A 23617-nucleotide genomic window follows, 5' to 3' on the forward strand; every position below is an offset into this window, starting at 1 on the left:
TATATCTGTTAATAACAGCAATACAAATTGCAAATAAAAAAAAAGGGCTCTTCCTCCAGCCTATGTGGGCCAGTGTTGCCACCTCCTTCCAGCCTGCATGGGCTGGCAATGCAGCTGCCTTTTTCTGGCCCACGTGGGCTGGTGAATCTGTTATTGCCTCCTGGACCCTGCCTCAAATTCTGCACAGGAGGGGAATTCTGTGCAAGTTCTGATTTGCACAGTTGAGCTGAATTACCTAAGGAGTAGTGAATATTAGGTCAAGTTGCTAAGAGCACACTATTACCTGCCTTTGCCTGCTGTATTGCAGCAAAGCTTTTGATATGGTCATGCACAGGAGGCTCATGAATAAAATGAGAAGCTTGGGAGTGGATGCCAAGTTGGTGGAGTGGTTGACTGAAGGAGACATCATCTAATGGTAAATGGAACCTACTCTGGAAAGAGAACAGTGTTAAGTGGAGTGCCTGAAGGATTGGTTCTGTTCAATATCTTTGTTAGCGACATTGCGGCGGGATTAGAAGGAAAAGTTTATCTCTTTGAGGATGATACTAAGATCAGCAACAAAACAGAGAAAATGAAAAGTGATTTAAGAAAGCTTGAAGAGTGACTGAAGATTTAGCACTTGGGATTTAATGCCAAGAAGTGCAGACTCATGCAATAATCCAAAGGAGTTGTATGTAATGGGGGGCAAAATCTGACGTGCATGGACTGGGTGACAGACCTCGGCGTGATGGTGTCTGGAGATCTGAAGGCAGCAAAGCAATGTGACAAGGCAGTAACTAAAGAGGCAAGTAACTAAAGAGGGAGGAGGAATAGCCTAGTGGTTAGAGCAGTGGAGAGGGAAGAGGAATAGCCTAGTGGTTAGAGCAGTGGGCTACGAACCAGGGTTCGAGTCCCACTATCGCTCCTTGTGACCTTGGGCAAGTCACTTTACCCTCCATTGCCTCAGGTACAAACAGGATAGGGAAATACCTACAGTACCTGAATGTAAACTGATGTGATATCTCAGATCAAATGTCAGTATATAAAAATAAATAAATAAATACAAAAAAAATAAAGCCAGATGGATGCTGGGCTGCATAGAGTGAGGAATAACCAGCTAGAAAAAGGAGGTGGCAATGCCCTTGAACAGGTCCTTGATGAAGCCTCACCTGGAGTACTGTGTTCAGTTCTGGAGACCATGTATCAAAAAGGACAGAGTCAGGATAGAGGCGGTCCAGAGGCAGGTAACCAAAATGGTGTGGGGTCTATAATCAGAAGATTTATGAGGAGAGGCTGAAGGATCTAAATATGTATAACCTTGAGAAGAGGAGGTGCAGGGGAGAATATGATACAGACCTTCAGATACCTGAAAGATATTAATGATGCACAAGCATCAAACCTTTTCCATGGGAATGGAAACTGTACAACTAGGAGTCACGATATGAAACTCCAGGGAGGACAATTCGGAACCAACAACAGAAAATATTTATTCACAGAGAGGATATTTCTTCAAAGGAGGGTGGTGGATGCCTGGAATGCCCTCCTGGAAGAGATGATGAAAATGAGAATAAATACATTCAAAAGGGCATTGGATAAACACTGTGGATCTCTAGAGGCTAGAAGTTGGAAATGAAAAAAGGGGGTAACCTATATTAACTTTAAGTGTAACATTTTTGCATGGGGTTAATATGCACTGATCAGCAGTTACTACCCTTAACAGAAGCATGGGGGTAACCTGCCTGGAGTGGCAGTTTCTATCATAAGAAATCTGCTGGGCAGACTGGAGCATTTGGTCTTTATCTGCTGTCATTACTATGTTACTGTGTTATCTCTAACTTCTGCCAAACCTCACTCTGAACGATGACAGGGGCGGGCCCCATCCAACACACACATTACCCACTCCCCACAGTCTGTTGGTTTTTCTCTTTCTCTGAATCTGCTGCTTGGCAGTGCTGTGCTTCCATTGAGCCATCAAGTTGGTCCCCAATTTTTCCTTAAAGGCTGCCTTGTTAATTATTGATTTTTGGTAACCATTAACACTGTTAGAATATTCAATATTTGTGTTTATTTTCTTAAAATGTTCGTGTACAAGCATGCTTGCCTCAGATCAGCTTTTGCCTGAAAAATCAGTCAATGGTAACCTTCATTAAAATGGGAGGGGAGGGGTAGAGGTGGGGAGAAACTTGATGTTACTTCCTGTGAACATGCAAATATAGTTCAGAGAGAGACAACAATAAAATGTTAAGTGAAATGATGCAGTTTTTGTGGGATTATTACAGAAGTAAAACAATGTATAACATCTCTAGTAAACACACACACCAGCTATGTCTTTTTTTTGTCAGTTATATCGCATATAAAATGTAACAGAAAATCTTGAAAAGCAGATGCATAGTTGTGCTGCTGTTGCCACCTCCAGCATATACAATTACAGTCAGTAAAAAGCAATTTCCCTTTAAATAATTTATAGGCGTGAAAATTCTTCTAGGCAGTCATAAAGTGTCCATGAAATTACTATTAATAAACAAACAAAACTTGCAAACAATAATAAGAAAGTACAGTGTATTAACAGTTTGTAAGAGCATCACATGTGGAACCTGCACGCTGAATTACTGTGCCAAATTGTTTATTAGTGTACACAGGTAGTAAAAGAGGCTTCATAGGTTCTAGTTTGTCAGGCACATTATTCAGAAGCTCATTTATGACTCCATCTTCCATGATTGAAATTGCTGGTAAGGTACTGCTGTTGGTTCTTTATTCCAGTCTCACTCTTGGATTATTCATAAAGTCAGACACCTTGATCAGCCCATCTGGTCCAATGCTGTGTGGAGCAGTAAAACAGATTCCCATTAATTTCACAAATGTAACAAAATGCATAACTATAGAAGATTTTGACCTTCCCTTTCATTTTTTTTTTTTTACATCAGCCTTACTTGTTTTCTTCTTCCCTTTTGTATTATTTCAACATTTCTTTCCTTTTTCTTTCTCTCCTGTCTTCTTCCTAATATATTTTTCACAATTTTTAACTGTTCTTTCTAAATTTCTCCCCTTTCTTGCTTTTTTTTCCTGCCATATTTTCATGTTTCTGCTTACTGCATGCCTCTCAACTTCTCCATTTCGTTTGTTTTCTTTTCCTCTGATCATATAGTCATCTTTCTCACGGCTTCTTAAAACTGGCTTTCTCAGCATTCAGACAGGTTAATCCACGACCAGTGGGTTTATGCACCTTTACCAGCAGATGGATATGGAGCAAAGCTGATGTCACGGTATATATACCCCATCACTGACATCAGCCCACCAGTATTCTCCGTCTCCAGCATATGGTGGATGTGCATCTTCCTACTGGGGATGGATTGTTTAAAAAAAAAGACAGAGGAGAAAAGAAGGATATTAATCATGTACCGCTTCTCCTAAGCTGATACCTTGTGGTCTCTCCCTCAGTTGAGTTCTTCTGAGGTGATATCTCATGATCCCTCCCTCAGTCGAGTGCCTCAGTCCGGTAGCCAGTTTTCTGGTGTGGAATTAGCTGCCAGGAGAGAATCAGCTGAGAGACTAGCAGGTGCAGGAAGCCAAGCACGGCAGTGAAGGCATTAGCCCTCTTCCCCACAGCCGGAGACTGCCTCTGTACTCGGCTGGGACGGGCTGAGCTTAGGTAAGGGGATGTGTAAAAATAAATAAATACATAAAAGAGAGAGGGATAATTTTAAGGATTCTTCTCTCTCTCTTCTGGTCTGGTCTCCAAGCCTCGGCGCATTGATCCAACATTTGTTCCCGCCTCTGTGAGGGGTTTGGGGAGTTGCGGCAGTTTTGGTGGGTTGAGCAGTATTTTGGCTGGGCCCTGTTCTCATGCTGCTCTGAGATGCTGCGTGGTAGGTCGCGAGAGGGTTTGCATGCCGCCTCCTGCGCAAGCCTGCCGTGAAACAGTGGCAGACGTCAGTTCGCGTCTGTGTGTCCAGGTTGGGCATCCGTCTGGACTGTGTGGATTGGGTATCCAAATTTTTGGGCGTCCGTAGTTCGAGTATTCATCGGATCCTAGTGCCTAAGCTCTTCTTCCATGAGAGAGTATGCGCTTATGGGACGTCCTATCTCAAATATAGACAACCTATACTTAGATGTTCTAATTTTGGGCATCCTGTCCGGGCTTGCCTTGTACAGACACACAGTTGCCAGGCGCTTGTTTCTAAGCGTGCTGCTAGTGGACGTCTTATCCATGGCACCAGTAGTAAAGAATCTTAAGCACCTTGCAATTTGCACTGCTTGCCATATTCGGGCATCACAGCAGGGTGTTCCCTCTAACCTTGTCAGCACTGCCTGGAACCTTTCTTGTAGAAGGGGGAGTGGCATTGGAAGATGGGCAGGATAGGAGAATTGAGGCTATCCTTATGCAGGCTTGAGGCGGTAGCAGTGAATTGCAGTTAGTCTCTTGCTGTTCCCTGGTGGCTCTCGCTTGTTTGCTTCTCTCTCAGGAAGTCGATGAGACTGGTTTGAATACCAGGGCAATGATGAGACCGGCAGCTGCCTTTTTTGCAGATGCGGGCTGCACCTTGGTCTGTTCCTTTGCCAGAGAGGTGGCTTTGGTGATAGCGGCCAGGCATCAGCTGTGGCTGAGATTTGGTTGGCTGCTACAATTTAAAAGTCTGATCTTATGAAATTGCCCTTAAAGGATCACTGTTGTTCTGGGAGTGAGTTGGAGTAAATGACCAATAGGTAGGGTAAGTCCCAGATTCCTCGTATACCAGAGGATTAAAAGCAGGTGCCACGCTTTTTCGACACGAGTGCTGTGCTAGGGGTTCAGACATTTTTGACCCTATAGAGAAGTGACTTCTTAGAGGGCTTGACCTCTGAGTAGGTCTCAATCCTTTTGGCCCAGGCAGCCCACACGGGGTGAAGACTCAGGTGGCGATGCATCCCATCCCCCTCAATAAATTTATGCAGACCCACCTACTAGAACTGGAGATAGGGGTTCGCCTGTCTCCTCTTATTGGAGGTGGGTCAAGATCATGTCAGACCAGTGGGTTCTGGAGGTGATAAGGGACGGCTATGCTCTGGAGTTCTGAGTTCCTCTGGATGACTTCATGGCGTCTCCAGAAAAGAGGCTGCCAGTGAAGGTTACATTGTTGAAGCCCCATAGCTGGTGGGCCTTGATTCCATTTGTTTCATTATACCCAAGAAAGAGGGTTCCTTTCACCCCATCCTGGTCCTAAAGGGAGTCAGTAATCATTGCGAGTGGCTCGTTTATGCATGGAAACCTTACACTGTGATATTGCCAGTACAGTTGGGGGGAGTTTCTTATGTCTGATTTGTCAGAGGTGTATCTACATATCCTATTCGGCTGGAGCATCAATGGTTTCTACAGTTCGCTGTTTTGGGGTGACATTACCAGTTTTCAAGCACTACCTTTTGGTTTTCTCCCCGCTGCCAGGACCTTCTCCAAGGTCTTGTTGGTGGTAGTGGCAGTGTCGAGACAGAGTGGTATTCTGGTCCACTCGTACCAAGACCTTTAGATAATTTGGGCCAAGAGCATGGAGAGAGTCTTAAGGCCTTGCACAAGGTGCTTTCCTTGCTGCAATAGCTAGGTTGGATGGTGAACTTGGCTAAGAGCAAGTTACAGCCATCTCAGATGCTAGAGTGTCTTGGTGATTGGTTTGACATGAAGCCGGGGAAGGTGTTCCTGCCGGAGGCCCGCATTCAGAAACAGACAGTGCAAGTGCGGCTATTGACAGAAGCAATTCGCCTGGCAGTATGGTCTTACCCGCAGTTGTTCGGTTGATGGTAGTCATCCTAAAAGTGGTTCCACAGGCAAGGACGCATATGCGTCCTCTTCGGCACACACTGCTTGCACACAATGGAGTCCACAGTCTCAGGAATTCTCGATGCGGCTTCAGTTACCAATGAAGATTAGCATCCAAATGCAGTAGTGGTTGAAAGCGGATCATCTAAGGAAGGATGTTTCCTTACAAACACCAGACTGACTGGTACTCATGACGGATGTGAGCCTCCAGGGTTGAGAGGCCCACTGTCAGGAGTTGATGATGCAGGGGCGCTGGACTGCAGAGGAGTCTCTCTCTGGAGCATCAATCATTTGGAAGAATGTGCCATTTGGTTGGCATGCTTGCAGTTCATTGACTGCTGGGAGGATCAATCGTTCTGAGTAATGTCAGACACTGTGACAAGAGTGGCTTAAATCATTCACCAGGAAGGCACCAAAAGCCAGTAAATGTCGCAGGAAATAGTCCAGCTCGTTGAATGGGCGGAAGTACATCTTCAGGAAATCTCCGCCTCCCACATTGTGGAAAAAGATAATGTAAGAGCCGATTTTTTTTCAGCAGACAGAATCTGGATCCAGAAGAATGGGAATTGTCGGAGTAAGCGTTCCAGCTCATAGTGGGTCACTGGGGCCTACCTTTTATAGACTTGCTAGCAACATTGCACGATGCGAAGATTCCTCTCCTTTTTTCAGTTGCAGGGGAGATCTGAAGTCCTTGGGCATCAAAGCTCTCGAGCAGGAGTGGCTGGAAGACAAGGTTCGGTATGCTTTCATCTCTGGCCCATGTTGGGCAGAGTAATTTGGAAGATCAAAGGACACATGGGGCTGGTGCTTCTAGTGGCTCCAGATTGGCCCAGGATGATGTGGTATGCAGATCTGCAGAGACTCTTGGCGGACTTTCCTTCCCAGTTACCAGTCCACAGGGACCTGCTATGACAGGAACCTATTCTTCATGTAGGTCTGTCTCGATTTTGTCTTTCAGTATGGACTTTGAAAAAGCTCAGTTGCTGAAGCATGGGATATTCCACTGCTGTGAATTCCATCTTGCTTCGAGCGCAAAAGTTCTCCTCTTTAGCTTATGTTTGGTTTGGAGAGTGTTCGAGGCTTGGTGTGAGGCGTGCTTCCTCGTTCGGATAAGATCCCACTCATTTTTTAATTCTTATAGGATGGGTCACTTAAGAGCTTGGCCCTTAAATTCCTGAAGGTACAGGTGGCAGCTCTTGTCTGTTTTCAAGAATTAGGTGAAGGGCAGACACTTGTCAGCCCATCCAGATGTGGCCAGGTTTTGTAGAGGGTGAGGCTCTTCATCCTTCCTTGTGGTTGCCGGTGCCCTCATGGAACCTTAATCTGGTTCTAGAATTTTGGCAAATTCCACTTTTCGGCCACTGCGTAGCCTCCCTTTGAAGTTAAATTCTTGAAGACGGTGTTTCTGGTGGTAAATTGTTCCGTGCGTCTGGTCCGAGCTGAGGGCTCTTTCTTGCCTGGACCGATCCCACGGGTGACTCCGGAGGCGGTCCAGCTTCGAACTGTTCCATTCTTTTGTTTGTCAAAAGTGGCCTCGGATTTTCATTTGAACCAATCAATTTCCCTGCCAATGCTGGACAGGGAGAGAGATGTGGATGACTATTGTCTGTTGCAGTCCTTGGGAGTCAAGAGGCATCTGATGTGATATTGGAGGTTATTAAACCTCTCAGGAAGACGGACTGCTTGTTTGTTCTCCACGATGGAGGTAAACAGGGTGAGTCGCTACATTAGCCCGTTTGGGTTAAGGAGGTTATCATGGCCGCATATGTGGTTGCTTAGTAGCAGTTGCCTAAACAAATTAGGGTTCATTCCTATAGAGCTCAAGCAGTGTAATGGGTGGAACTTCGATTGTTGTCTCCCGTTTAAATTTGCTGAGCTGCGATGTGCTCCTCCTTACACACTTTTTCCAGGTATTACTGCTGCATGTTCAGGCCCGGGAGGATGCAGCCTCTGTGCATGTGGTGTTGATTGGACCGTGGGCGGCCTCCTGACCTGTTCAGGAGTAGCTTTGATACATCTCACTGGTCATGGATTGATCTGTCTGAATGCTGAGAAATGAGAAATTACTACTTACCTAATAATTTCCTTTTCTCTAGTGAAGACAGGTTACCGTAATTCACTTTCCTGTCCTTGGCTGCCGGTTTATGGTTCTGAAGGTCCTCCTGAGTGGCTGCGTGTCTGGGGATAACCGGTGTCAGTTTTAGTCCCTAGTTTAGTGATGTAACCCTCTTTGTCTGAGCTCTGTGTTTCCCGTTGACTGAGTACTTGAGTAGTTGTCTGTTAAAAGTTATAATCAAGTGTTGTTAGTTTGTCCACAGTTGGCTTTTGCAGAGAATACTGGCAGGCTGGTGTCAGTGCTGGGTTTATATACCATGATGTCAGCTTTGCTCCATTTCCATCTGCTGGTAGAGGTGCATAACCCACTGGTCATGAATTAACCTGTCTTCACTAGAGAAAAGGAAATTATCAGGTAAGTAGTAATTTCTCATTTATTTATTTGATTTGATTTATAGAATCAGATTACATTCAAGTACAGAGTTATTTATGATGAATGGAAAAATACTTATAAAAAGTGTTGACCATCATTTTTAGTAGCAAGAGGAAATATATTTTTTAAAATAATTTACTCCTTTTTTTTTTTTGCTTTTATTTTCTTTGTTCATGCAATTTTTTGCTTATTTTGCTTTTTCTCCTTTCTTAGGAAGGGGGTTTGCTTTAGTTTGGTTTCTTTTCTTTACTTCCTCTCTCAGACTCTTCCTCTCTCCATCTTCTTTCTATCCTTTCTTCCTTACATTTCCAGCCTCCTCCTCCTTTCCCTGCCTATTCCTCTCCTTCCCTCCCTTTCTTCCTTACATTTCCAGCCTCCTCCTCCTCCTCCTTCCCCTGCCTATTCCTCTCCTTCCCTCTTCTCCCCTTTCCACCTAACCAGTTTTACCTTCTGGCCTGCAGGAGCTGCATCCAGCCACACCATCATGTTCTTGTACCCTGGCTAGGACTACAGCTAAGGAATCAATGATGCTTGAAGGATAGTATACATGATTTCACAACTTCGGATCAGATTTAAGTTTCATGCAAAAAATAGGACAATAAAAGTGCCTCTAGATCGGTTTGCTGGCACAGTTTGAAATAGCACATCTTCTGTTCAAGGCTTTATTTTCCTTCAACTTGTGGAAGAAAATTTCCATAGAAAGAGTATGCAAGCAAAACTTGGATAAAAACATTGTAGGATTTTTTCAAAGTTTTATTTATAGTACTTTTGGGCAAGTCCTACGGTGCTGTTTTGCACAAGCATCTGCAATACTTTTTTCACAGCTGACTTACAGGCTATTTTTACTTTTTATTTGGCTGAAATTTAAATCTGACCCTTTGATTTTGATGTTGTTATAGGTCCTGCACAATAACAGAGCCTTTTTATTTTAATCACGTTAGGCTGAATTTTCAAAGCCATTTCTGCAGGTAAAATAATGCATTGCCCACAGAAATAGCCTTTTAGAATATTGCTGCACAATATTTGTGTAAATATATGTGCAAATGGTCTATATATAATATTTTCTGGTTTTAAATTAATTTTGTTTTGTATATTTGCTGCTTATGTAGTTTTACAATTTGTATACCACCTTTGGCTATCCTTTGGGATTAGGAAGGCAGTTTAGAATAGGGATGTGCAGAGGGACGCCAATCATTGCATTTGGGATTCGGATTCGTCGGGTAGCAGATACGTTGCATTCGGCCGTATGGCGCCCTGTTGCGTTAATACGGCGATTTCTATTTGTGTCCCAGCTAAAATTAAAATTAACTACAACCCCCCATCCTCCTGACCCCCCCAAGACTTACCAAAACTCCCTGGTGGTCCAGCGGGAGGTCCAGGAGCCATCCCCTGCACTCTCACATCCTCGGTGCCGGTTTCATCATGGCGCCGATAGCCTTTGACCTACTATGTCACAGGGGCTACCGGTGCCATTGGTCAGCCCCTGTCACATGGCCATCGACGCCATCTTGTGCTCCTACCATGTGACAGGGGCTGACCAATGGCACCGGTAGCCCCTGTGACATAGTATAGGCAAAGGCTATCGGCGCCATTTTGATTACTGGCACCGATGGCCCGAGGGTAGGAGATCGCTCTGGGACCCCCATTGGACCCCCAGGGACTTTTGGCCAGCTTGGGGGAGGGTCCTTCTGACCCCCACAAGACTTGCCAAAAGTCCAGTGGGGGTCCGGGAGCGACCTCTTGCACTCCGGCTGTCAGGATGCCAGTACTCAAAATGGCGCCGATCGCCTTTGTCCCCTCTCCCGGGAGCGACCTCTTGCACTCCGGCTGTGAGGATGCCAGTACTCAAAATGGCGCCGATCGCCTTTGTCCCCGCTCCTGGACCCCCGCTGGACTTTTGGCAAGTCTTGTGGGGGTCAGAAGGACTCCCCCCCAAGCTGGGGGTGTGTGTCATGTGACAGGCCATGTGACAGGGGCTGACCAATGGCACCGGTAGCCCCTGTGACATAGTAGGTCAAAGGCTATCGGCGCCATGATGAAACCGGCACCAAGGGTCTGAGAGTGCAGGGGATGGCTCCCGGACCCCCCCACTGGACCACCAGGGAGTTTTGGTAAGTCTTGGCGGGGTCAGGAGGGTGGGAGATTTGTTTAAATTGATTTATTTAGGCTTCCGAATAATTCGGCAAAGATTCGTGTATTCGTGGGGAATCGCGATACGTTTCGCTTCCCCATGAATACAACGAAAATGGTAACATCCGTTGTGGATTGCCAATACGTAGGGACCGAATGCACATCCCTAGTTTAGAAGAACTTTTAAATAAACAGTGAGAGTAGGAGGCAGCATACCTCCAATCAGATTCCTCTGTTAGCAAGCTTTCTTCTTGTATTCTTGTATTCTTGGGTGGTGTCAGTACAATGAAACGACTACAGACAATTTTCCCTGTTTGTTTTTAGATTGAAATTTTTTTTTATAAACCCTTTTATAAACTAATTTTATAAAATTAGTAGGTGCTTTTTAATAACATAGTATAGTTTCCTTTTGGTGTATCTTTCTGTTTAAGATTCAGTATTCAGAGTCTTGGTTGATTAGAACTGCTAACTTCAGTCAACTGAGTTTTCATGGTTAGAAATTCATGCAGTGACTAACTTAAAGGGATAACACTTTCTGCCTAATATGTATTTTCCATAAATGTTCCTTAAGCCAACATACTTTTCAGCATTAATTAAAAAAATTAATTTGCCTATTTTTTTCTAGTTATTTTAAGTGTAAATATTACATTTTTAGAACCTAGTCCAGCACCATTCTTTGCTGGTCGTAGTATGTTATAGACACCATGCCATTTTGAATACTAAAGAGAAAATCTGCACAAGATACTGAATGGAGCAAGCAGTGCGCTGTTCCTGCAGTAGTGATCCTCTCTTTCCAGTCCAGATTGAGGGAACAGTGGTGCACCAGAGGTCACAGAAGCAAGGAGGAAAGAGGCAGGAGCAGGAAAGAAGATTTTTAAGGGACCCTGAAAGCTCTCTTGTTTCTCATGCTACTCTGGTGGGCTCCTGTTGATTTAGTGGCCCTGAAGGCTTCTGTTACTAGGTTTCTCTGTTGACAAGCAAGGCTGAATTAGCCATGGCACATAGGTGATGTCATCCAATGGCATCAAATGGAACCTCCTCTCTAAGCTTATAGAGCTTTTGCTGTGCTGAGCATGTATGGGAATTCCCTCTCGGATGTTGCCTCATGATCCCCTCAGTCTTTTTTTGCCTGAGCTTCAAGAAGCCCATCGTAAGTGGTTTCAAGGTCTATACATGTGATAAGACAATGTCAATTACAGATGGACCCGACATCTATTACCAGTTTCTGGAACCAAACCATGATCAGGCAAATTGTTACCACTGCACCCAGATGTCTACACATTCCCAAAAGTCCAGCGCCTTGAAAATGGAGGAACCGTATAAGTCTCTCAAGAGCCACAGTTCTCTTCCTGGAGTGGAGCCCCGTCTACCTCTCCCGATGCCGAGTTCAGCAGGAATTCCTCAAAGTCTTCCCCTTCGGGGGATCAGTTCAAGTCTCTGGGTCAAGCAAACAAAAAAAGGCAACCGAGAAGAAGAAGCGCTGCTCTCTGGAGCCAGTGGTGCATCTGGCACTGAACAACCATCGTCGATGTAGCCAATGCACTCATCATGGTTGTTATTTGGTGCCATCGACACATCAGGCCCCAGCAACATTGATGCATTGAGGGCAGGCACTATTGACACACAAGACTTCAACATCGTCAAAACACAAAATCTCAAAGTATGAAATGCAACACGCCTCAGTACCATTAATGCTTCAAGTACGGGAACAGACTGCTCTGTCGTCAGTATATCAGGCCATGGTGCTATTTGCTAATACACCGATTACTACCACGCACATGGGGCAGAAAGAGATATGATTCACTTACCTCCTCCAATCTCGAGAGCATTCTCACCATCGAAATTATGGAATGAAGCCTCTGCCTAGATATGCCAGGTCCCATTTATTCCTTGATGCCTCTCAAATTGGCCCCCAGTTCAACTTCTACAGAACCCAGATGATGGGCAAGGAGATTCCATACTAGTATTTAAAGAAGATGCATCACTTCCCAGTCCCAGCCAGAGGGTATATTGGCCCTTGGACCAAGTGGCGCAGCTGATGAAAACTTTCTTTCTCCTAGAACAAGTAGGTAGCCCTTACAGATGGGTGACATCATCAGATGGAGCCCGGCACAGAAAACTTTTGTCAAAGTTTCTAGAAACCTTGACTGGCAGTTTGAGTACGCCCAACATGCCACTATCTGTGTGGCCATGCGGGGTCCCTCTTCATTCTCATTTTTTTTCGTGAAGCAGTTGCCTTGCGGTCCTTGGAGCTCTCTCCAAAAATTTTCTAAAACTGTTTCCTTCGAGGTTTTTTTCCTCTGTTCTTCACACAGGGTCCCCCTTCGTTGTCGATTTTCCCTGGTGTCTCAGTAGGTGTTTTCTTTTATTCTTTGTGGTTGATTCCCGAGCGAGTTCCACCCCGGTGACCGCCGGCCATTGGCCGCTAGCTGGCTTACTTTTATGGCGTTGTCCAGATTTCGCAAATGCTCCCATTACCCACGGACCATGTTTCTCACGGATCTGCACAAGATCTGCATCCTCTGCCTGGGGGCCTCCCACAGCTTCTGTGGGTGCCCCAACTATGCTCAGATGACCCCTAAGGGCCATCATTCCCAGCTGGACAAGATGGAGCAATGTTTTGGCGCCAAAAGATTGGCTCCATTGACTCCGGCATTGGGACCCTTGCCACCGAAGGGCTGCGGAGACTCTTGCAATGCACTTCCTCCATGTCCCGTTCGGTTCCTCCTCGTGAAGAGAGAGGCTCAGGGGACCGGCCCTCTCCAACATTGGATTGTTCCAAAGCATCCGGATTGTTGTCAACCTTGGCGCTGGAGAAAGACCGGGCCATCACTGAGGGCAGCACCGACATCGGCCCATGCCGAGCGTCCTCCGAAGCGACCCTGTGGTGAAGAAGCCCCTTCCTCTTCCAAACCCGGGAGTCCCAGGCGTTCCCCAGCGAGTGTGGTGCTGGGCACCGAACCTCTTTGGTCCCCTCGTGGAGGCTCCGGTGATGCCTCAACCGTCTCCTCCCATCATCCACTTTCTCGTCACCGGAATTCCAGGAGGAGTTAGATCGCAGAATGGAGCAGGTGGTGCTCTGAGCCTTCCGAAGCTTCGACCTGGCACCGAAACCAGAGCTTGCGCTGTTAATGCCCCTGCTGGAGCATCTCGACATCCTCTTGGCTATCCTCCCGATGCAACTGGTTCTCGGGGCTCCCTCTGTTCCCTGCAGGCTACTGAGTGCCCCCTTCTGGATCCATACTGATTCCCGGTTCCTCCGAGGAAGAAGATTTGGTGCCACACATGAAGCCCTTGACGGTGCCTCCATTGCCTGAGCCCGTCCCTGGGCCATCGGGAGCTCCAGGGCCTCTGGTCCCCTCTGGGCCTTCGATGCCCTTATGTTCTCCGGCATTGAGACCACCCTCGATGCCACTGCTGAGGAGCATGGGCACTGGGCTCCCTTGCCGTCCCCTGGTGGACATCAGTGAGGAGGAGATGCCTTATGATTTCTGGGGTGATGATACCTCTGAGTCCTCATCCGAGGACGCTGGCGACCTGCCATCCGAGTCTTCACCAAACGAAAGGCTTCGCTGTCTCCCAGAAGACCTCTCCTTCGCGGGCTTTATTAGAGCCATGGCAGAAGCCATCCCTTTCCAACTCCTCACAGAGGAGGACGCCCGCCACAAAATGTTGGAGGTTCTCCAGTTTGTGGACGTACCGAAGGAGGTGGTAGCCATCTCAATCCATGAGATCCTGTTTTAACTCCTCTATAGGATCTGGGAGCATCCAGGCTCTCTCCCCCCCAGTTAACCAGAAGACTGACGCCCTTTATCTAGTTCAACAGATCCTGGGCTTTCAGAAACGTCAGCTCCCCCACCAATCTGTGGTCATGTTATCTGCCTTTAAAAAGGCCAAGAGATCTCACACACATTCCTCCGACCCTCCAGGCCGAGAACATAGAGCCCTAGATGCTCTAGGCAGGAGAGTTTTTCAAGGGGCAATACTGATTGCCCGCATCTCCGCCTACTAATTGTATATGGCTCAGTACAATCAGAACTTGTAGAAACAAGTTCAGGAACTGGCAGAGCATCTGCCTCAACAGCAGCAGGATGCGCTGGAGGCAGTAGTCCAAAAGGATCTGGAGGTCGGCAAACATGAGGTGAAGTCCATCTATGATGTTTTTGAGACGGTGGCCAGAGTTTCAGCCACGGGCATTAGCGCCCACCGCATGGCCTGGCTTCGGATCTCTGCCCGGAGGTCCAGGGCAGGCTAGCGGATCTACCCAGCACCAGAGAGAATCTCTTTGGAAGCAAGATCAGGGACGCAGTCGCTCAGCTCAAGGACCACCATGAGACCTTGCAGCAGCTCTCCGCCAGCATCTCAGACCCGCCATCCATGCGTAGGTCCCTGCAAAAGGGTCCTTGCAAATCCTTCTACCGTCAGAGGAGATACTACCCTCCAATGTCCCATACCAGGGCATTCCGTCCTCCAACCAGGAGCCGGTGTCGCCAAGAGCACACTCCCAGGCCTCAGCCTGCGCCGCAGCCTAGTCCAGCTGCAGGTTTTTGACTGGTGACGAGAGTGAGACCACCTTGCGGTGCCCGCAGATCCCTGCCCTCCGGTCGGGAGCCGTCTGTGCCTGTTCACGGACCACTGGTCCCCTATTACCAATGACCGCTGGGTTCTGGCCATTGTACAACATGGCTACCACCTGAATTTCCGGACAGTTCCAGCAGATTCTCCGCTCTCTCCAGAACAGGACCTGTCGGAGCATCAGGAAATGCTCGAGCTCTCAGCCTTGTTGCAGGCAGGCACAGTAGAACCCGTCCCCCGCTCCCAGGAGGGCCAGGGGATCTACTCAAGATATCCCCTGATACCAAAGAAAACAGGCGGTCTTCAGCCCATTCTTGACTTAAGAGCCTTAAACAGCTTCTTGCAGCGGGAACGCTTCAAAATGGTCTCCCTAGGCACCCTAATTCCTCTCTTTCAAAAAGGAGATTGGCTCTGCTCTCTTGATCTGAAGGACGCTTAGCCCACATTGCGATATTCCCATCTCACAGGAAGTATCTCCGCTTTATAGTGGGCCTCAAATATTTCCAATACCGGGTGCTGCCATTCGACCTTGCCTCAGCCCCATGGGTGTTTACAAAATGTCTGGCAGTGGTAGAGGTGCACCTGCACCGCAGTGGGGTGCACGTCTTCCCCTTCCTGGATGACTGGTTCATCAGGAGCACAACACAGGAGGGTGCTCTATGCACCCTCTGCTTGACGGCCAAGGTGCTACAGTCACTGGGGTTCGAGATCAGTTTCCCCAAACCCAGCTGAGTCCATCCAAACAGCTAGCATTCATTGGGGCTCTGCTGGACACAACCCTGGCCAGAGTGTTCCTTCCCTAGGACCGCGCCCAAACTCTGGTGTCGCTGGCACACTCCGTCTGCCATTGTCAGTCGGTCTCTGCCAGGGTACTGCTGCGCTTACTGGTCCACATGGCAGCAGTGGTGCATGTCACTCTGCTCGCCCAGCTGGCTGTGCAAGTGGCACAGTGGACACTCCACTCTCAATGGTTCCAAACTATACAGGCCCTCTCAGCACCAGTCCAAGTTACATCACTGCTCCGAGCCTTTCTCTGTGGGAGAGTCTGCCCAATTTGGAAAGAGTCTTCCCTTCCAAATGCCATCCCCCCAAGTGGTGTTGTCCACCGCCTCCACCTTGGGTTGGGGAGCTCATGTGGGCAGTCTCTACATGCAAGGCATGTGGACGGAGCAGGAAGCAAGTTGTCAAATCAACTTCTTGGAACTGTGCAAGCCAGTACACCCTTTCGGCATTCCAGGATCACCTGGCACACAAAGTTGTTCTGATCCAGACTGACAATCAAGTTGCAATGTGGTACATAAAACAAGCAGGGAGGCACATGCTCCTTCCTGCTCTGCCAGGAGGCAGTACAGATTTGGGCCTGGGCCCTGTCCAAGGACATGCTCTTGCGAGCAGTTTACCTTGCAGGGACAGAATGTGGCGGCAGACTGCCTGAGTCGGATGTTCCACCCCCATGAGTGGTCGCTCAATCCGGAAGTGGCGGATAGGATCTTCTACCTCTGGGGCAGTCTAGACGTGGATCTCTTTGCCTCCCCTTGAAATTACAAAGTGACCAACTTTTGCTCCCTGTACAGGGAGGACGGGGAACCAGCCTCCGATGCCTTTGCCTGGTTTTGGGGCAAGGGCTTACTGCACACATAGAAACATAGAATATGACGGCAGAAAAAGACCAAACGGCCCATCCAGTCTGCCCAGCAAACTCCCACATTTATTTTCCCATACTTATCTGTTTCACCAGCCACCATGTTCAGGGCCATTGTTGGTAACTGTTTGATTCAAATTTCCTGCCATCCCCTTCCATTGATGCAGAGAGTAATGTTGGAGTTTCATCAAAGGTGAGCATAAGGCGGCGGTTACTACCCTTAACCATTAAGCATCAAGCAAGTTACCCCGATGCTTGTTTATCCAGACTGCACACATCAATGCCTTGTTGGATGTTGTCTGAATGTAAATCCTCTTTTCCACATTTATCCCTGCCATTTAAGCAGAGAGCAACGCTGTATATGCATTCAAAGTGATGTATCAAGCTTAATTGGTTTAGGGTAGTAACCGCCGTAATAAGCAAGCTACCCCCATGCTTATTTGTTTACCCAGATTGTGAAGTTCAGTCCTTGTTGGTTGTTGTCTGAATGCAAATCCTCTTTTCCACATTTCCTCCTGCCGTTGAAGCAGAGAGCAATGTTGGAGTTGCATTAACCGTGCAAAGGCTTATTGAGTAAGTGTAGTAATCACCAGGTAGTAGCCTCCATTCCAGTAAGCCACCCCCATGGCTCTTCTCTTCATTCCCATCCTCTAACCTTTATGGATCCACAGTGTTTATCCCATGCCCCTTTGAAATCCTTCACAGTTTTAGTCTTCACCACTTCCTCCGGAAGGGCATTCCAGGCATCCACCATCCTCTCTGTGAAGAAATACTTCCTGTCATTGGTTCTGAGTCTTCCTCCCTGAAGTTTCAAATCATGACCCCTAGTTCTACTGATTTTTTCCCAACGTAAAAGGTTTGTTGTTGACCATGGATCATTAAAACCTTTCAAGTATCTGAAAGTCTGTATTATATCACCCCTGTTTCTCCTCTTCTCCAGGGTATACATATTTAGGTTCTTCAATCTCTCCTCATAAGTCATTTTATGAAGACCATCCACCTTTTTGGTTGCCCTTCCCTGGACCGCCTCCATCCTGTCTCTGTCCCTTTGGAGATATGGTCTCCAGAACTGTACACAGTACTCCAGGTGAGGCCTCACCATGCCCCTGTACAAGGGGATCATCACTTCCTTTCTCTTACTAGATAGTCCTCTCTCTATGCTTCCTGTCTGTACTAGAGAAGGTTTTCATGGGTTGTACTGGAGAAGGTTTTCATGGGTAATGATTCAGATGGACTGAATCAAAACACGGTGAACCTAGAAGATGTGGTAGGCCTGACTGAAAAACTGAAGAGTAGTAAATCACCTGGACCGGATGGTATATACCCCAGAGTTCTGAAGGAACTAAAAAATGAAATTTCAGACCTATTAGTAAAAATTTGTAACCTATCATTAAAATCATCCATTGTACCTGAAGACTGGAGGATAGCAAATGTAACCCCAATATTTAAAAAGGGCTCCAGGGGCGATCCGGGAAACTACAGACCGGTTAGCCAGACTTCAGTGCCAGGAAAAATAGTGGAAATTGTTCTAAACATCAAAATCACAGAACATATAGAAAGACATGGTTTAATGGAACAAAGTTAGCATGGCTTTACCCAGGGCAAGTCTTGCCTCACAAATCTGCTTCACTTTTTTGAAGGAGTTAACAAACATGTGGATAAAGGTGAACCGGTAGATATAGTATACTTGGATTTTTAGAAGGCGTTTGACAAAGTTCCTCATGAGAGGCTTCTAGGAAAAGTAAAAAGTCATGGGATAGGTGGTGATGTCCTTTCGTGGATTGCAAACTGGCTAAAAGACAGGAAACAGAGAGTAGGATTAAATGGACAATTTTGTCAGTGGAAGGGAGTGGACAGTGGAGTGCCTCAGGGATCTGTATTGGGACCCTTATTTTTCAATATATTTATAAATGATCTGGAAAGAAATACATCGAGTGAGATAATCAAATTTGCAGATGATACAAAATTGTTCAGAGTATTTAAATCACAAGCAGATTGTGATAAATTGCAGGAAGACCTTGTGAGACTGGAAAATTGGGCATCCAAATGGCAGATGAAATTTAATGTGGATAAGTGCAAGGTGATGCATATAGGGAAAAATAACCCATGGTATAATTACACAATGTTGGGTTCCATATTAGGTGCTACAACCCAAGAAAGAGATACATAGAAACATAGAAATGACGGTAGAAGAAGACCAAACGGCTCATCCAGTCTGCCCAGCAAGCTTCACACATTTTTTCTCATACTTATCTGTTTCTCTTAGCTCTTTGGTTCTATTTCCCTTCCACCCCCACCATTAATGTAGAGAGCAGTGATGGAGCTGCATCCAAGTGAAATATCTAGCTTGATTAGTTAGGGGTAGTAGGGGTAGTAACCGCTGCAATAAGCAAGCTACACCCATGCTTATTTGTTTTACCCAGAATGTGTTATTCAGCCCTTATTGGTTGTTTTTCTTCTCCCCTGCCGTTGAAGCAGGGAGCTATGCTGGATATGCGTGTAGTATCAGTTTTTCTTCTCCCCTGCCGTTGAAGCAGACAGCTATGCTGGATATGCGTGAAGTATCAGTTTTTCTTCTCCCCTGCCGTTGAAGCAGAGAGCTATGCTGGATATGCGTGAAGTATCAGTTTTTCTTCTCCCCTGCCGTTAAAGCAGAGAGCTATGCTGGAAATGCATTGAAAGTGAAGTATCAGGCTTATTTGGTTTGGGGTAGTAACCGCCGTAACAAGCCAGCTACTCCCCGCTTTGTGAGTGCGATTCCTTTTTTCTTCTCCCCTGCCGTTGAAGCAGAGAGCTATGCTGGATATGCGTGAAGTATCAGTTTTTCTTCTCCCCTGCCGTTGAAGCAGAGATCTAGGTGTCATAGTGGATAACGCATTGAAATTGTCGGTTCAGTGTGCTGCGGCAGTCAAAAAAGCAAACAGAATGTTGGGAATTATTAGAAAGGGAATGGTAAATAAAACAGAAAATGTCATAATGCCTCTGTATCGCTCCATGGTGAGACTGCACCTTGAATACTGTGTACAATTCTGGTCGCCGCATCTCAAAAAAGATATAATTGCGATGGAGAAGGTACAGAGAAGGGCTACCAAAATGATAAGGGGAATGGAACAGCTCCCCTATGAGGAAAGACTAAACAGGTTAGGACTTTTCAGCTTGGAGAAGAGACGACTGAGGGGGGGATATGATAGAGATGTTTAAAATCATGAGAGGTCTAGAACAGGTAGATGTGAATCGGTTATTTACTCTTTCGGATAGTAGAAAGACTAGGGGGCACTCCATGAAGTTAGCATGGGGCACATTTAAAACTAATCGGAGAAAGTTCTTTTTTACTCAGTGCACAATTAAACTCTGGAATTTGTTGCCAGAGGATGTGGTTAGTGCAGTTAGTATAGCGGTGTTTAAAAAAGGATTGGATAAGTTCTTGGAGGAGAAGTCCATTACCTGCTATTAAGTTCACTTAGAGAATAGCCACTGCCATTAGCAATGGTAACATGGAATAGACTTCGTTTTTGGGTACTTGCCAGGTTCTTATGGCCTGGATTGGCCTCTGTTGGAAACAGGATGCTGGGCTTGATGGACCCTTGGTCTGACCCAGTATGGCATTTTCTTATGTTCTTATGCAGCCCCTCATTCTTCTGGCTATAGCTATCGCTTTGTCACATTGTTTTGCCAACTTTAGATCGTTAGACACTATGATCTCAAGGTCTCTCTCCTGCTACGTGCACATCAGCCCTTCACCCCCCATTAGATACAGTTCTTTTGGATTTCCACACCCCATACGCATGACTCTGCACTTCTTGGCATTGAATCTCAGCTGCCATATCTTCGACCACTCTTCCAGCTTCCTTAAATCCCGGCTCATTCTCTGCACTCCTTCCGGCGTGTCCACTCTGTTGCAGATCTTAGTATCATCCGCAAATAGACAAACCTTACCTTCTATCCCGTCCGCAATATCGCTCACAAATATATTGAACAGGACTGTCCCAACACCGATCCTTGCGGCACTCCGCTTAACACTGCTCTCTCTTCAGAGTAAGTTCCGTTTACCATCACACATTGTCTTCTGTCCATCAACCAGTTTGCAATCCAGGCCACCACCTTGGCACTCACTTCTAATCTTCTCATTTTATTCACAAGCCTCCTGTGCAGGACCGTATCAAAAGCTTTGCTGAAATCCAAGTAGATGACATCCAGCGCTCACCTTGATCTAATTCCCTAGTCACCCAATCAAAAAAGTCAATCAGATTTGTCTGACAGGACCTTCCCCTGGGGACTCCATGCTGCCTCTGGTCCAGCAATTCTTCTGACTTAGATAGTTCATTCTTCTTTCTTTCACAACGACTCCTTTACTTTTTCCATCACCAAGGTGAGGCTAACCAGCCTGTAGTTTCCAGCCTCCTCTCTGCTCCCACTCTTGTGAAGCGGGACCACCACCGCTCTTCTCCAATCACTCGGCACCACTCCTGTTTCTAGGGATCTATTGAACAGGTCACGCAGCGGACCCACCAGGACATCTCTGAGCTCCCTCAGTATTCTGGGATGAACATCATCAGACCCCATGGCTTTGTCCACTTTTAGTTTTCCTAGCTCTTCCCATACATTCTCTTCTGTAAACGGAGTTACATCTACTCCACTCCCCTCCAGTTTCTTGTTAACTAGCGACGGTCCTTCTCCAGGGTTCTCTTTACTGAACACCGAACTGAAGTATTCATTTAATATTTCTGCCATTTCTTCGTCTCTCTCCATACATTGATCCTTTTCACCTTTCAATTTCACTATACCACTTTCAACTTTTCTCCTTTCTTGCCTGCAAGGAAGATGGGGCAATGAAGAAGCACTCTGGGCCAACCTAAAAAAAGATGGGTCATCCATTTTTATTGGAGTGGTTTACAGGCCTCCAAACCAAAAGGAAGAGCTTGACAGAGATCCGGTTGAAGACATCCAAAAGATGGGAAAGAAGGGAGAAATGGTGATTGTTGGAGACTTTAATTTGCCAGATGTAGACTGGAGAATCCCATCTGCAGAACCTAACAATAGGAGAGAAATGGTGGATGCTCTACAAGGTGCTTTGTTCAAACAAATGGTAATGGAACCCACAAGAGAGGGAGCTATACTCGATTTAGTGCTCACTAATGGAGATAATGTCTCTGATGTGCAGGTGGGCGCCCACCTCAACACCGGTGATCATCAAATGGTATGGTTTAATATCACAAAAAGGATATGGAAAAGAAGCACATGAACCCGAGTTTTGCAGTTCAAAAACACAGACTTTGATGAAATGGGGAAGTACCTGGAGGAAGAACTAGTATGCTGGGAGAACGAGAGAGATGTAGAACAACAGTGGACCAAACTAAAAGGAGCAATTACCAAGGCAACTAATCTATATGCTAGAAAAGTAAAGAAAAGCAAAATAAAAATGAAACCTATCTGGTTCTCCAAGGAGGTGGCTGACAAAATAAAGGCTAAAAGAACAGCGTTCAAGAAATACAAAGTACCCCAAAGGGAGGAGCACAAAGAAGAATATCTGGTAGAACTGAAGGAGACAAACAGGCCAATACAGTAAAGTGCGGCCGCAGTTACCCTGCTTCTAACCCGCTTTCTACTCACAATTTGGCCGCATTAGTCCAACCCGCGATTCACTATCCCCTTTAACCCATCCTTACCGCCTCTTTAAATCAACGGGTAACCCTTTCCGCCCGCGGCATGTATATGAGATGTAAACGATTGGATTAGCTATTCCCTCCCATACAGTAACGCGCGGCCCGATTATCGCTTTTTAAACCTGCAGTTTTGCCGCGCGTTTAACCTGCTAATTTATTGCCTACCCCTACCCCTGCGTTAGTGTGGAGCTTCAGGCAAGCCGAGATGAAATTTCACGGGCTACGGAGCAGCCCCAGCCAGTCTCGCTTCACTGCCTGACCCCCTAACTCCCCGGGACAAGACCGAGCAAACGTTCCGCCAGCCCCCGCTCACCTGCCCTGGCCGCGTCCATCTCCCGCGCTGACAGTTCCGGAGCAGCCCCAGCCAATCCCGCTTCACTGCCTGACCCCCTAACTCCCCGGGACAAGACCAAGCAAACTTTTCGCCAGCCCCCGCTCACCTGCCCTGGCCGCGTCCATGGATGCCGATCTCCTGCGCTGACAGCTCCTGAGCAGCCCCAGGGGCTGACTGACCCCCTAACTCCTCCCCCTCCAGGACTCCTTCCTCTCAACAGGCCAGGCCATCCTCTCCCTGAGCCCCAGCCCCTGCTCACCTGCCCTGGCCGCGTCCATCTCCTGCACTGACAGCTCCGGAGCAGCCCCAGTCCTCTCTCCCCTCCTCCCGGGGGCAGCTGGCAGCGGCGAGAGCAGCTTCGGCAGCCTGGGGCGGATCGGGCGCTCCCCATGGCTCCCTACTCTCTAAAAGGTAATGCGTGCATGCCGTGACCTCGGACGTCCAGCTGGGCGCTCAGGTCACGGCGTGCGACGTCTGAGGTCACGGTGTGACCTCGGACGTCGCACGCCGTCTAAAAGGTACTGAAAGGTGAAAGTCTAAAAGGTACTAAAAGGTCTAAAAGGTACTAAAAGGTAAAAGTCTAAAAGGTACTAAGAACCAATGTCAGGAAGTATTTCTTCACGGAAAGGGTGGTGGATGCCTGCAATGCCCTTCCGGAGGAAGTGGTGAAGTCTAAAACTGTGAAGGACTTCAAAGGGGCGTGGGATAAACACTGTGGGTCCATCAAGTCTAGAGGACGTGAATAAAAAGGCAGCAAAACACTGCACGGAGCGGCAGTAGCCACAGAGGCATTCAAGGAGCGGGATGCCAGTGGTTGGTGTTCCACCTTCATGGAGTGGAAGGATGGAGGGCTGCCATCTCCAAAAAACCAAAACAAAACAGGGGTGGGTAAGAGTATGGGCAGGGGTGTGGCCTACTTGTTGCAGTGGTTGCTACCCCTAATTGAGCTGGATGTTCACTTGGATGCAGATCCGGCGCTTCTCTCTACATTGGTGGTGGGGTGGAGGGGAATTAGGGC

General features: G+C 47.1%; 1 protein-coding gene across 2 annotated transcripts in view; it reads right to left on the reverse strand.

Moving 5' to 3' along the window:
* Window positions 1–2521: 2521 nt before the first annotated feature.
* The window catches only part of LOC115093470 (ropporin-1-like), a 300539-nt gene continuing 279443 nt past the window's right edge, over window positions 2522–23617 (reverse strand). For both annotated transcript variants that reach the window (XM_029605239.1, XM_029605238.1), the window contains exon 6: window positions 2522–2797. In XM_029605239.1, coding sequence (XP_029461099.1) covers window positions 2731–2797 — 67 coding nt within the window. In that variant the 3' untranslated portion in view covers window positions 2522–2730. The remainder of the gene's footprint in view (window positions 2798–23617) is intronic.

The sequence above is a fragment of the Rhinatrema bivittatum genome, chromosome 6 (genome assembly GCF_901001135.1).
Source record: "Rhinatrema bivittatum chromosome 6, aRhiBiv1.1, whole genome shotgun sequence".
NCBI lineage: Eukaryota > Metazoa > Chordata > Amphibia > Gymnophiona > Rhinatrematidae > Rhinatrema > Rhinatrema bivittatum.